This window comes from Zosterops lateralis (assembly GCF_965231275.1).
Source record: "Zosterops lateralis genome assembly, chromosome: 17".
NCBI classification, from domain to species: domain Eukaryota; kingdom Metazoa; phylum Chordata; class Aves; order Passeriformes; family Zosteropidae; genus Zosterops; species Zosterops lateralis.
In genome coordinates this window covers 11,635,617-11,648,738 of record NC_139777.1, presented here as the reverse complement: position 1 = coordinate 11,648,738, position 13,122 = coordinate 11,635,617, and the positions used below count along the sequence as shown (strand labels likewise).

General features: G+C 42.3%; 2 protein-coding genes across 3 annotated transcripts in view; one reads left to right on the top strand and one right to left on the bottom strand.

Annotated features, from left to right (window-relative positions):
- Positions 1-4,870: 4,870 nt before the first annotated feature.
- RSPH14 (radial spoke head 14 homolog) overlaps positions 4,871-13,122 on the bottom strand; it is a gene marked incomplete at both ends in the record, with an annotated part of 71,795 nt that continues 63,543 nt past the window's right edge. The window contains 3 exons of the mRNA XM_083874302.1: positions 4,871-5,130; positions 6,111-6,247; positions 7,505-7,730. Of these exons, the coding sequence (XP_083730428.1) occupies positions 4,871-5,130; positions 6,111-6,247; positions 7,505-7,730 (623 nt within the window). The remainder of the gene's footprint in view (positions 5,131-6,110; positions 6,248-7,504; positions 7,731-13,122) is intronic.
- Positions 10,785-13,122, top strand: part of GNAZ (G protein subunit alpha z) — a 60,485-nt gene continuing 58,147 nt past the window's right edge. Inside the window, exon 1 of one of the 2 annotated variants that reach the window (XM_083873998.1) lies at positions 10,785-10,890. The gene's annotated coding sequence lies outside the window, so the exon portion shown is untranslated. The remainder of the gene's footprint in view (positions 10,891-13,122) is intronic. The other variant, XM_083873999.1, reaches the window with a different exon arrangement.

The following is a 13,122-nucleotide window of genomic DNA, read 5'->3' as shown; positions in this document are numbered from 1 at the left end:
GTGGATGTTGTGGAGGGAAGAGCTCAAATGTTTACATAAAGTTTGACAGCTACTGTTGACTCCTGTAATTTTGTAGAATTTCAAAGAAAAATTCCTTTATATTGTGAACAGTTGATAAAATGGTAATGTTAGTTTATCTAACATTAAATGCCAACTCAGGCTGGTAGCTATTGCATTCACAATTTTAAGGAAGAAAATTACTTTTCTTCAGTTTTCAGGGTAGCTCTGTCCATGAGCTGTTGTTGGGGATGCTCAGATAAAAGCAGCAGCTTACACTGTTCTAGCCATTATCATGCTTTAGAGATGGGAACTGTGAGCACACCCTTTTCCCCAGTGTTTGGCCATATATTTTAAATACTTCTGGTTACTGGTGAGGCTCCAAATAAATCTCTGGCTCACAGCACAAAGCACCTGCATGGCATGTACAGCATAACACAGCTCTATTTCAGGGGATCTTGAGACTTTCCCAGCTTACCCTGTCAAGTAAGATAAGATACATGGTTAAAGCTTATTTTAGTGGACTTTAGTTATATATTCAGAATTCTTTTAATAAAATAAAACAAAACAAAATAAAATGAAGCATGCACTTAGTAGTTCCGTCAGCAAATTGTGAGAGTGCTCTGTAAAGAACACACACTAAACAAAATCTTCCATTTAAGAAATACTACATAGTTCTTAGGGAAAATCCTGCAAAAGGGTAATCACTGTTCACTTAATTTGTCTGTATCACCCACAAAAATGTATCCAAGTATCTCAAAACTGTTTAGTATTAATGATGATGAGAACATGCTGTTCTTAGAACTCAACATTTGGGTTTATTCCCATTTCGTTATTGAAAAACCTCACAGACTGAGATGCCAGGGGAGGGAAGGTCTGGCACTTCACTTGGGATAAATCTGCAGTGCCCATGGTTTGGTTTTAAGCAGACTGGCTGGCCATGGTGAGTTAGGCAATGCACAAGGCTGAGCTCCTCATGCACAGGTGATGGCGGTGATTTGAGCTCAGCAGCAGCTGTGATTGCCAAGAGACTCAGCTCCCTGACCTTCCTTAACTGGCAAAACCAGGAGTGCTCCTAGGAAGTAAAAGCCAAGACAAAAATGAGAAACAAAGGTAAACGATAAATCCATCTACTGTCAGTCATTGTAATTGAAGGGTACTTGAGCTCATTGGTTTGAAGGGTTGAGCCAGAGGAGCTCAGAGCTGCCATTTCTGGGGACAGACTGCATAGGAAAGGGTTGGGCACAGGCTGTGGGGTGACAGCAAAGCTGCTCTCAGGAAAGCTGCTGGCTGCTTTAATTTGTTTAGTGGTCTGATGTGCCAGCTGCAGGTGTGTGTGCCCTGCACTGCAGTGTTCTCTGGGGGAGCTGAGACCCCACAGAGAGGGAAGGGAGCAGCAATCAGAGACCTGCCCTTGTGCTGAACTGACAGTCCCCAGTCCCAGATTTGATAACAGGAGGCAACATGCTGCTGAAAGAGATGAGAACTGTAAAAACACCCTGGTTTCATTTGGTGATTCATGGCATTTTCTCATGGAGTGTGTATTTGCATGGGCCTGTGCTGGACAACCTAAAGGACAGAGCAAAATTTCACTCACTCCAATTTCTACCAGTTGCTCTGATGCAAGACAGTATAAGCAGTGCCTCAAGTTATCATCCCTATTATTGATAAAACAGGTTGCCATTTTTTGTGCCTCCTGAAGAACATTCCTTCTTGCCATCTACCATGGGCAGCTGTGAGAAAGAATAATTCCCCTCCAGCTCCTGAGAACACCCTCTCCTCACGCGAGAGAGTTAAGCCAGAGCAGCTGTGCCTGCCTGGATCAACACCTCCCCTACTTTTCTGAAGGTGCCTGGAAGAGCTTCAAGCTGACGTGTTCTTGTCTCTGCACAGCATTTTTGTTTACAGCATGGGAGCCTATAACTTTAAAAATGTAGCTTATATGTAAGCTATGCTAAAACAAATTAATGGAATGGGTTTTATTCATTAAAATTGCAAACTTTATCTTTCTAAAAATAGGTCCTGTGCTTTGAGCATATTAGCTTTGTAGCTGTCTCTGCCCTTCTGGTTTAATGTCATTAGCCAAATCTGACTTTCCCAGACTATTTTGTCCTTAGAGAAATCTCTCACGCTACGATTTTATATATATATATATATATATATATATATATATATATATATATATTTAACAGAAAAGGTAGTGGTGGGAGGCAGATATACTCCCTTGCTTTGAAACATGAAAAGATGGAATTAAAAGCTGCCATTTTCCAGACAGCACAGAATAGTTTTCACCCCTTGGCCTTCTGAAAGCACATAGGGACAGGGGAAAGGAGTCTGTAGTTGGAAGAACAAAGAGCCATAATATTCTTAACCTTCTGGAAACTGTTAGAAAAAATTCAATGTGACCTCTGCCTGGGTAGGACACAAGACTCCACATGGAACTCTTGTTTCCCATGGATGCAGCTGTCTTGTCTTCTGATGTTGCTGAGGATTGTTGGGCAACTGGTTTGAAAACTCAATCTGTGTAGAGTGTAACTGCATTAATTCCAGTATTGACCCAGGACCACATTAATTATATCTCGGCCTTAATAATTGTTGGCTTCAAGCTAAAAAGGCAAATTGATTTCATTGATGTTAAAAATCTGCCTTGGTGCTAAAGCCATTGGAGCACAGAGCGCTGGGGAAGGCACACTGCTAAAACCAGAGACTTGCTGTACACACAGCATTTCCTTTGAAGCAGTGAGTTTAATTAGGGTATGAGGTGCCAGATCCTGAGATGTTAATTTAAGTATTTATAATGTGTATGAAGAGATTTAAAAAGATCTTCAGCATTTTTGTGACCAAGTCTGTGGCATCTTTATTATGGAGTATTCCTGGCTGAAAGCTAAGTCAGTCCAGGGAAAGTGTTCATCAGCTGTTCCTTTGATCCAGCCAATTGTTTTACTGACACCTACAGTGCTAATTAATTCCCAGCCTCATGAAATGGGGACTCTTGTCTCTCATCCCAAAGCAGGGAATTAGCCCTCAGCACACCATGTGACTTTTGATTAATATATCTGCAATCTTTTTGTCAATAATGCAGCTTTGTAAGAAGAAAACCCCAACTAATAGTGGTTCATGGCTGTTCCATACACAGACTTCAAATTTTGGCATTTGCAGAGGCAGCACATGGTCAGTACAGCCCAAGGGAATTCCTGTTGTGTTTGGAGTGTGATGGTTTCATGTTGTCAGGTGTTACAGTGCCAAAGAATAGCTGACACAAAAGCAGACAGGTGGGAGGGCCCCAGTAGTGTCCATATCTCAGAGTTCACCTGAGGCTTTGTTCCATTTCTGTACAGTGTGTGCAAGATGAGAACACTGATCCTTGTAGAGGCTTTTTTGGGAACATTATATTGTCTTCAAAGCATTGATCAGGCAATTATTTGGAACGCAGTGCTTAAGGTCCAAGTCAATTTCTTCTAGTCAGAGCAGTTCAGTGTGGATGGTCTTATTTCTGCATCTGGACAAGAGAATTATTTTGGGAACTCACTGAAGGCTGATACCTGAATTATTGGGGCAGGCCATGACAAGGTTGGACCTGGGCTAAAATTATGACTGTAACCAGATTTTCCTGTAGTTGTGTAAGAGCAGCTAAGCCTACACTGTGCTGTTCTAGTCCTTTAGCATGTTATTAAAGCTGCCTGGCTTCTCTTATTGAGTTGGATGCACTCTGGCACCAATATGTATTACGTACGAGTGCCTTATGTGTTTAAAAGGCAGAGTTCCTCCAAGATCCTGCCTGGAGGGAATGAATCCAACTGACTCAATACTTTAGAATCACATCTTTATAGGAGAGGAAATTCACCCTTTGGTTACGTTGTGGAAGAGAAGCATTTTAACTGTAATCACTGCTACAGGAAGAGTTTATACAGTGTGTAAGGGTAATGCAGTATGCAGTGTGACCGTGGGTTTGAATGGAAAAGCAGCCCTGACAAACAGCCCCTTTTATAGAGCTGATGCAGCTTCTTTGTAGCTACAATTCTGGATATAAAACTCCCATGTGAGAACAAAACCCACATGAAAACAAATGGCACTTGCTGTGAAGCTGCACCAGCTGCTCTGTCACATCTTCCTTGGTGGCTGAGAATGGCCAGGGCTGTCCTGCTCATTTGTGTTATTTCTTTGCCAAGACCTCCGGTTGAAGCCTCTTAAATCACACACTGGTAACTGCAGACAGAAATTTGCAACATCTCTGTTGTGAGCAGCCTTGAACTCCCAGTGAATAAAATGCTGCTGAAACTTCCCACCACTTCCACTGCTCTTCAAACCCTGAGGTGCTTTTGTTCCCTATTATAAGCAATTTCAATTAGGAACCAGAGCCCTCTCCTGTTGGAGAGGCCCCAACACAGCTTTACCAAGGGCTACCCCAGTAAAGGCTTTCTGACTTTGGTCTTAACCCCATGTTCACATATGCTTCCAGCAAAATTCATGTAAATTCCTGTTGTTAGATCAATTTGCCAGGACAGACAAGACTGCTGGAGGGGTCAATTGTGAACCTTTCTAATATAATTAATTATTGATTAGTGTTTGATAGGCTGAGGTTTAAAAAAACAAAAGGAGAGAACATCATGAAGAAAACAAAAAGGGTTTGTGTCTTGTATAATAGGAAAATCTTGGTGACTTGGGCAATAACTCTAAGGGGAGAACTCCACACTTTCTAACTTTTCTTCTCCATTTTTCTGCTCGTGACCTGCAATATAGATGTGAAACCGTTGCCAAATAACTTTTCGGGAGGAACTGATCGAGAATAAGTGAGGAATAGAGTTCTGGTATTGAAGGTCTCATGTAATCCTGCACCTTTTACAGCCAGACAACAACAGAGGGCAATAGATCTCTAGAAAAGATCGCGGCTGCAGAAGGGTTTCCAGTCGATCACGGTGATGGCGACATCGGCGGCTCTTTGCACGGCCTCGCTGGGATCATCCAGACACCGCACAAACGTGTCCCTGTGATCCAGCAGCGTCTGGCGGCCCTCTGGCAGCTCAGCCAGCAGGGTGAGGGATTTGATTGCATTCAAACGCGCTTTGCTGGTTTCCTCAGCAACCAGCGTCAGTAAAGGTGGAATGGCTTCAGCACCCATGGCTGACGATCTCCCTGTGAGGAAATAAACCGGCTTTGAAATGTCTTGTGACATCTGATCATCTTTCTTTTGGATTGACACGTTCTATTCCCTGCCCGGCTGCAGCTCTGAACAGCCCTGGAGATGCAGTGCACAGAGGTAGAACACGCTCTTCTTTCAGAGACTGAGGTTGGCTCCCAGCTGTTTATTTTTAAGAAAAAAGATCTTTCATGGTTAACTTTATCTCTCTTGAACATTAGTATTTCATTTGCAACAAATTATCTAAAAATATACGAGGCACCAAATGATAGAATAAACTATGTTTTGGAGGGGGGTGAGGAGGAGTGGAGTGTGTTAGATGCCCTTAAGAACATCCGCCAGCATTTCGTTTTTAAAAACACTTCAAAGACCAAGATCCACTCCTGAGTTGTCTTTGGAAGCCCGAGGAAGGTTTGCAGAGGACTGGAACACAACTGCTGTTATTGAGTCTTTTATGTCTAATTACTCATTCATCACACTGGAAATTTAGCAGTTAGTATTTTCTGTGTCATGTAAGTTACTTGGGAGAGCTACAGACCTTATTAATATTCATTGCTCTCCCAGCTGTGAGAGAGGAGCTGCCTCTAATCTCAGAATGTTTCCCGAGAGCAGCGCTCCTCTGCTGAACACCGCTGATTCAGTGCAGCTCCAGGTTTGTGAATCTCTGTGTGGTCTGGACTTGAATGGAAACTTCCCCTTCTGGGGGGAAATGATGCAGGTGAGGTAGATAAATAACTTCTTGACTTACTTAAGGGAATGAAATTTGAAATATTCTATCCCCCTTAGGCATTGTGACAAAGCAACAATAGTTGCTAAAGACAGTTATAAAGAAATGTCCCAATCTTAGAGTTCTTGATGAGCATTAACACTGTCAGAAACTGAGGGCTTGGGGTGGGGAGGGCAAATGTTTGTTATTTAGTTGCCCCAGAATTGGATTTCCAGGAGGTACCCCAGCAGAACCGCCTCTGTCTCTCACCCTGAGGTGTAACAAGAGCAAACATCAGCGCTCCTGCTGAGCTCGCTTGAACTTCGGGCTGTGTGTCCTCCAGCAGGCCCAGCAGCACAGGAATCACCTCTTCATTGCACACAGCGATTTTCCCCTCAGCATGAGAACTGTGTAGAGAAGATGGTTAAGTTGTTTCCCTGAACTGTGCCTGGTGCCCATGCAGCCCCCTCTGGCCTTGGTGTCACCAGCACTGTCACACCCCGCCGTGCTGCCCTGGAGGGACTGTCCTGCCGGGGCCACAGGGCAGGGCTGTGCCTGTGCCTGCTGAAGCCACCCCGAGGGTACCACACTCACCTGCCTGCACCAGCTTCACCGTATTTTTAGGTGATCTTTATTAGGTGGTACCTGGATTTTTTAAAAAGCTTTCTATGGTACACTGGGCACTGATGGGCAGCTGCATGTACCAGGATGTAGGATTAAGGGTGCTGCTGGTCCTAATTGCAATGGAGTTATAAACCTGGCTGGTGAAGCCTCTGGAGATTTAAAAATCTGCTAAATCAGAGGGCCGAAATAAATTCTTCTCCCAGATCACTTTCTCTCTTTCTTTCCAGCCTGTCTAATGAGGAGAATATTTAATGTAGCCCAGCCATTGCAGGGACCTAGAACATAGCTCATGTCCATATTTCAGCTGCATTTTTCTTTCTTTCTATGACTCACGTTAATTATACTCTTTTCCTCTAAGACCTCTCTTGATTATAGGACACGTGGAAATGTGTAGTGCCAGTTGATATGTAAACTACATCATCTGCAGACCTTTTTAAACTAGACATTTGTTGAATACTTATTATATTTTCTGATTGCAGTACAGTGGACTTAAGTTATTCCTTTCATCCATTCTCTGATACACAAATTTAATATAAAGATTGCTTTTTCTCATCCATCACTGATGTATGTGGCAGCCCGTGGCAGAAAACTATTTCTGTCTTCAATCACAGTCAAAGTTTCCAAGGACCCCTAATTTTCTGAGAGAGACCACTTTTCTAAAAACATAAGGGAGATTCTCCCTACCTCCATAGTGGTCAGAATCCTGTTTCTACAAGATTTTTCATGCAAGAATTTTTTCCTAGCAGTGCTGTACCAGGAAAAAAAAATCCTGATTCCACTGCCAATACTGAAAACAAACAGAAGGAGAAGGAATGACTGATCAACATCTGATTTCTTCAGTGATTTATATCAGTTAGGAATTTTTAAAGCCCCATGTGCCCCATTTTGTTTCACTCATGTGTGCATTCAGGCTGATAGTGCTTTATGTGTGAAACATGGCAGCTTCATTGTGCAGTGGAACACAGCTGTAAATGAATGGCATGTATTTACTCCTGGAATTAGTTCTTTCTTGGACTTCAGCATTAGAGAGGTTTTTTTACCTGATTTCTAAGAGGACCCAGGCTGCTTTGCTCCTGATGGCTGTGGAGGGGTGTGAGAGCTTTTCCTTCAGCACACTAATAACACCAGCTTCCAGGGCTTCAGAAACCTCCACACGGAGACAGTTGGAGAGTGTATCAAGGATCAGCTCCTGGATCTCATCCAACTCTGTCTTCAACTTCAGGACCAGGGAGGGAATCAAACCAGCCCTCAGGACAGCACCAGCCCCTGCACAGCAGACAGTGAAGGAATGTGAATGAGAGCTGAGTGCAGCTACTATTGCTCCCTGCAGAAGATCAAAATACATGAGGGAACTCATGTCCTTACACAGAAGTGGGAGTGAGAGACAGAAACTACTCCAACACTGCCCTGTTTATAAATGTCATCTTAGCATTGCTTCTTTGGGGAGCTCCCCCAAAACTCCTTTAAAGAAATCAAGACCAAGTAATAACCAACTTGACAATTGCTTTGATGTTCCCAGTTTCTCTCTATAATATTTCTCCCAAAATTATCTTTGAAAGGAAAATAGAGGAGATATATATATATATATATATATATATACACATTACAAAGTCACCCTCTCTGCAGCCTTTCTAACTGTTCTCAACATGGACAGATGCTTAGAGAGGCAGAGATGTTGGCCTTTAGAGCTCATTCTTTGATTCTCCACGGTGGTTTCTCGGGGTGGGGGGGGGAGTCAAGATTTTGGGAACTGTCAGCTTCCTCACACATTTCTTTGTAGTAGTTCTTTCAAGGCAAAAATTTAAATTCTGTACTTTCCAGCAGTCAGTACTCTTGCATGGCTCCTAAAATATAACATCAAAGGCACAGAGATCATAACTTGCCCTGAAAGTGATGTCTTTGCTACGAGCAAGAGTCTGATTTGTACTATTTCTTATCCTTTACTAAGTCAACACTGCAACAGCAATGCCAGGGGAAAGCAGAACATACTGTCCACAAGTAACTATGTGAAAACAAAATTCTCTCCTGCTTGTCTTGTTGCTAAGACTGATTCTTTGGTTGCTATGAGAAATGTGGCTCTTTTCAAAGTGATTCATATATGGTTAGGTAGGAAGTTTTGTGGATAAGAGTCATCAAGGTATTTTCAAATGAATCTCCACAGCAGAGACAAGTGGGAAAGAGATTTTAATGACCCTTGGTAGTGCATAGGAGAAATCCCTCACCTTGGTAATTGGGTGAAAATCAGGATTCTAATATAGAGATTGTACATACTGTTGTACATATTCCTGAGGCTTTGCTTACACTGAATAACTTATCTTGCTGACTTATTAGGATCCATGTTATAATGCCAAGGCAAAGAAATGCCTTGGGGTGATATTACAGCTTTACTACCTGTGCTACACTTGGAGGTCAGTTTCTGTAAGAATTCAAATAAATAAGGAAAACCAGTTCCAAGACAATTCACTTTGGAGGCTAACAGCATTTTACAAACAAGGATTTCTCCTTGTGCCAGAAAGGCAAAGCAGGAAAGGAAAGTGAAATAATGTTCTTTGAAGCTGTGGCTCTGTGTGTCATTACACAGGGGAGTTGGTGCTTTCACAGTGAAAAAACCTCAACCAACCCTATATCGTTCCCTGGAGGAACAAAAGAAATTTGTCAAAGAGTAACTCCAGCCCATTTATACTGTCCCTGCAAAGGGATGTGATAAAGGACACCTGCACTATTGCTCTGGAAAGGACTCTGTTGGAGGGTCCCTGGGAAGGAGGCCCAGCTCATCCATCACCAGCATCAACCCTCTTGCCAAGGATTGCTGGGGTTTGGATTGTACATTATAGACACAGAAAGGTTTTGGCAGGTTAGACAACAGCAGGAATATGTCTGGGAATTCTCCATGCCTTATGGAATGCCAGGCAGTAGGGAACCCACCAGTGAACTGCTCCCAAGGATAGCAAACCAAAGCAGTTAAATCATATCCAGAATTCCTTTAGCCACACTTCCCAATAGTCTTTTGAAATGATCTGTGAAAGACAAGGTTTTTCAAATGCAACTTTTTAAACTCCTCCCAAAGTTTTTCACGTATGTGAAACTGTATGGCCTGAGAGCCTGAAATGGGGATTCCCAGACTGCTCAGTCACCATATACACTGCTAAATTCTGGGTTGCTGTGGGAATCAGTACAGAATCTCAGTTTGGGAGGTACAGTTTCAGAGGAAGAGTAATAAATCGGAGGTGACAGACTCAAGCTCACACTGCCTGTCACAAGCACCTGTATGCAGCTTGAACTCATGTGGATCCCAGTGCTCCTTGGGTCAGCCCATAAGCAAACCCTCCTTGCACAGTGCAGACACACTCCAGTTTGAGCCCAGAGAAACCATTGCTTGATTTAATTTAACTTTCCATTCCATCTGTCTGTTACAAATGTTGCTGGAGCATTCCCTCCACCTCCCTCATTCTGAGAGATGTACTTGGCTCTTTCCTATTTTTTGTACTTGCTTTCAAATGCTTACTAGTATTTTTTAACCCATCATCTTAAGTTTCATTTTCACTTTGCTACAATTCCCTCATTTTCAAGATTTTCTTGCTAAGTTCTCTCAATTCTCTTGATCCCTTTACTATCATACAGCCAGGAGGTATAACCAGCATTCAGGTGTCACTTCTTTGTGTCTGGATGTTTCAATTATCTTTAATACATTCCACCAATACATTCATCCAGCCAGGACTGCTTTCACTGGCCCTTATCCCTTCCAGTTAATGCTTATTGACTTTCTTTTCCTCAGTCATCCCTCATTCATTGCACTTCATGTGCAAACTTCTTTTGGTGCTGGCCTTTACGATGGCACTGCAGTCCTGGGTGTGAAACCCACAAAGCCACTTTGTGTCTGTGTCCACAAGCTCCTGGGATAATGTACAATGTTGTCTAGAACAGCTTTGATTTTGTGCAGCCATTCAGCAGTATTTATTCTGGGGTTACTAGTGCTCATGTTGTCTGAACACTTGGGATGTTCTAATTATTTTTTTTTAATTGATTTTGTTTTACCAGGCTGGGTGTCTGTACCAGGAGCTTTCTTGTCTACTGTTTTTGTGAAGCTGTCTGAGCTCAAATGGTGTCGTGCTACTAGAGGGAGCTTCCCACATATAAATATAGAAACCAAGATGAATTGTTTGACCTTGTCAAAAGTCTCAATGTGGTGAAGAGAAAGAGGGTGGAGAGGAAAGGCCATCAACAACAACAAAAAGAGACTACCTAACACAGCCTGAAATTTCCACGTGGAAATTCGTCACGGTTTTCCCAGGGGAAGCACAGGTTGAAAGGTCTAGGGAGGGAAAAGGGAGGAGGCAAAATCAGTGGCAAGTTGTTTGGGAGTCACTTGTAAATGGGAGTGGTCTCAGATCCTTGGATCTTAGTGAGCAAGCAATAGGAGGGGAAGGTAAGCTGGGGTTTTGAGGAGTCCTGTACTGAAAAATACAGTGGCATCCTCAGGATATTGACTTTTTCATTAAAATACTGCCCTTTCAAAGGGGATTTGTCTATTGCACAGAGTGTTCTAGATACCCTGGGCCCAGGGAAGTAGATGGGAAAGATGTTTTCAAAATGCAAATAGTTGCATTTGCAGCTGCATAGTTAACGTCATTATTGATCTGTTTTTCTGAGAATATGTAATCTTCCCTTGGGCTGCTTTTTATCTGAGCGCTCATCTCTTCCTTCTCATAACTCTCTGGCCATTTTCATCCTCCCTTTCCTGATTTTTTTTTTTCAAATAAGCCCAAAGAGGAGTTGCCATTTATTCTGTTCTCTCAGTATGGCTGCAGGGCATGTAAACAAGTTAAATTTTGTAGAAGACAAAGGAGTTATTTACAGTATATAACAGTGGTGTTTTGTTTTGGTTTTCAATTACATAAATCACACTGCAAATCCTCTTCCTTAAAAATGCTGGTGTTCAACTCAAAATATTTGTTTTGGTCTAAAGCATGTGCCTCATACACAAAGTGATGATTGGTGTAATAGAACATAGAAAAATAAGATGGAAACACAGATTCTCTAGAATAGGAATCTTCGTTGGCACCTTGGATGTCTCTCTGTGACGGTCACACAACTATTTGAAATGCTCAGAAAAGGCATTTGTGCTTAGGAAGGGGCACAGAGGAAAAGCAAAGCAGAGCCATGGGAAGGGAATCTGCTGCCTGGCATCACATCCAGCTGGGACAGCCCTGGGGGGAGCTCACTGACTGAGGAGCCAAGTGACCCTGACAAAACTCCCAGAGCAGCAGCTCTCTTGCCTGCCCTGCAATAGTTTATCACCATTTCAGAGGGAAGCAAGGGTTTATTGCCCTTGTGAGTGCCACCATTCATCACAGATACTGGCAAACAGTGCTCTGGTGATGCTTCCTTTGTGCCAGGAGTGATACCTTGAGTGACAAGATGAGCACAGGGGGATGCTGCCCCTGCACACCTTCCTTAACAACTCCTTGCTCACTCTTGTTTAAATGGAAAAAATATCATTTATTCTGGGAAGATCTCTGAGTCACCTGTCACAAGAGCAGAGTTTATGAACCTTGTAGTAGCTTATTTAATGTTAAGATTCAGCATTTTGATTCTCAGTGCTTCCAGCATTATGGCTGTGGCAGGGAGTACATTGAATATAATACTAGAAATACTATAAAACTGGGCTGAGCTTCCTGGTGAGTTTGGAGCAGGAGGAAGACCATGTTCAGTGAACTACAGCTCACCTGCCTAGAACCCAGCAGCTTCACCAAGCCTTCTACCTGAAGGGGAGAATTTTCCTGATGTCTTTGAAAACCAGAATATTTTCCCCTTCTTTGCAAGAATAGTTCTCTGTCTTTCCATGCCAATTTAACAGGAACAAACAGCAGTGTCCCCAAGGATGACTGTGCCTAGAGACAGAGGCTATCTCTTATCTGAAAGGACTGAGGGGTGGGAAGTCTCTGTTTACATGAACTGAAGAGCTACTGGGAAATTAAGAGAACTGAGGAAAACACTGCAGAGATTGGATCAGACTAGAAATAGTAAACAATTCTGAATCAAATAATTTCAAACAGGAGCATTGGCTGGATGCATTAATCTTATGAGAGCCCTAGGGATTCACCAGGTACAAAATCACAATCTCAATAGTAGTGTCTGTCAGATCCTCATTAAAAATACAACAGCTTTATAAAACTTTATAAGCTTTATAAAGGCATTATGTGATCTGCTTTTGAAGTCACTGAGAATTTTTCCAATTCCCAGGATTTTGGGATGCTGTCTGAATGAAAGATATGACAGAAATTAAGGTTATAAAAATACTAAAAAGTCAGCAGTTCCCTGCAGGAACACAGAATGTGGCTGCCTCTGGGGATGATTTAAAAACCCAAAATGTTTCCAGCATTAACAAGGAACAGGAAAGATTGGTCTGATAAACAAGAGGTTCCTAAGCCTCAGTAAAGAATGAAAGAGATTCCTGCATATCTTGTTTTTGTTTTTAGAAACTTTGCTTTAGAGCGTGTGCAACTGTAATATCAAAGCACCACGGAAAAAATTAACATAGAAACTACATCTGATATATCTGCATTAGCTTCTCTGGTATAATTTAGAAATCCAAGAAACAGGCTACTTAAAGAAAAAAATGTCATTTTGATAGTAATTAAGACTACCTGTGACCACC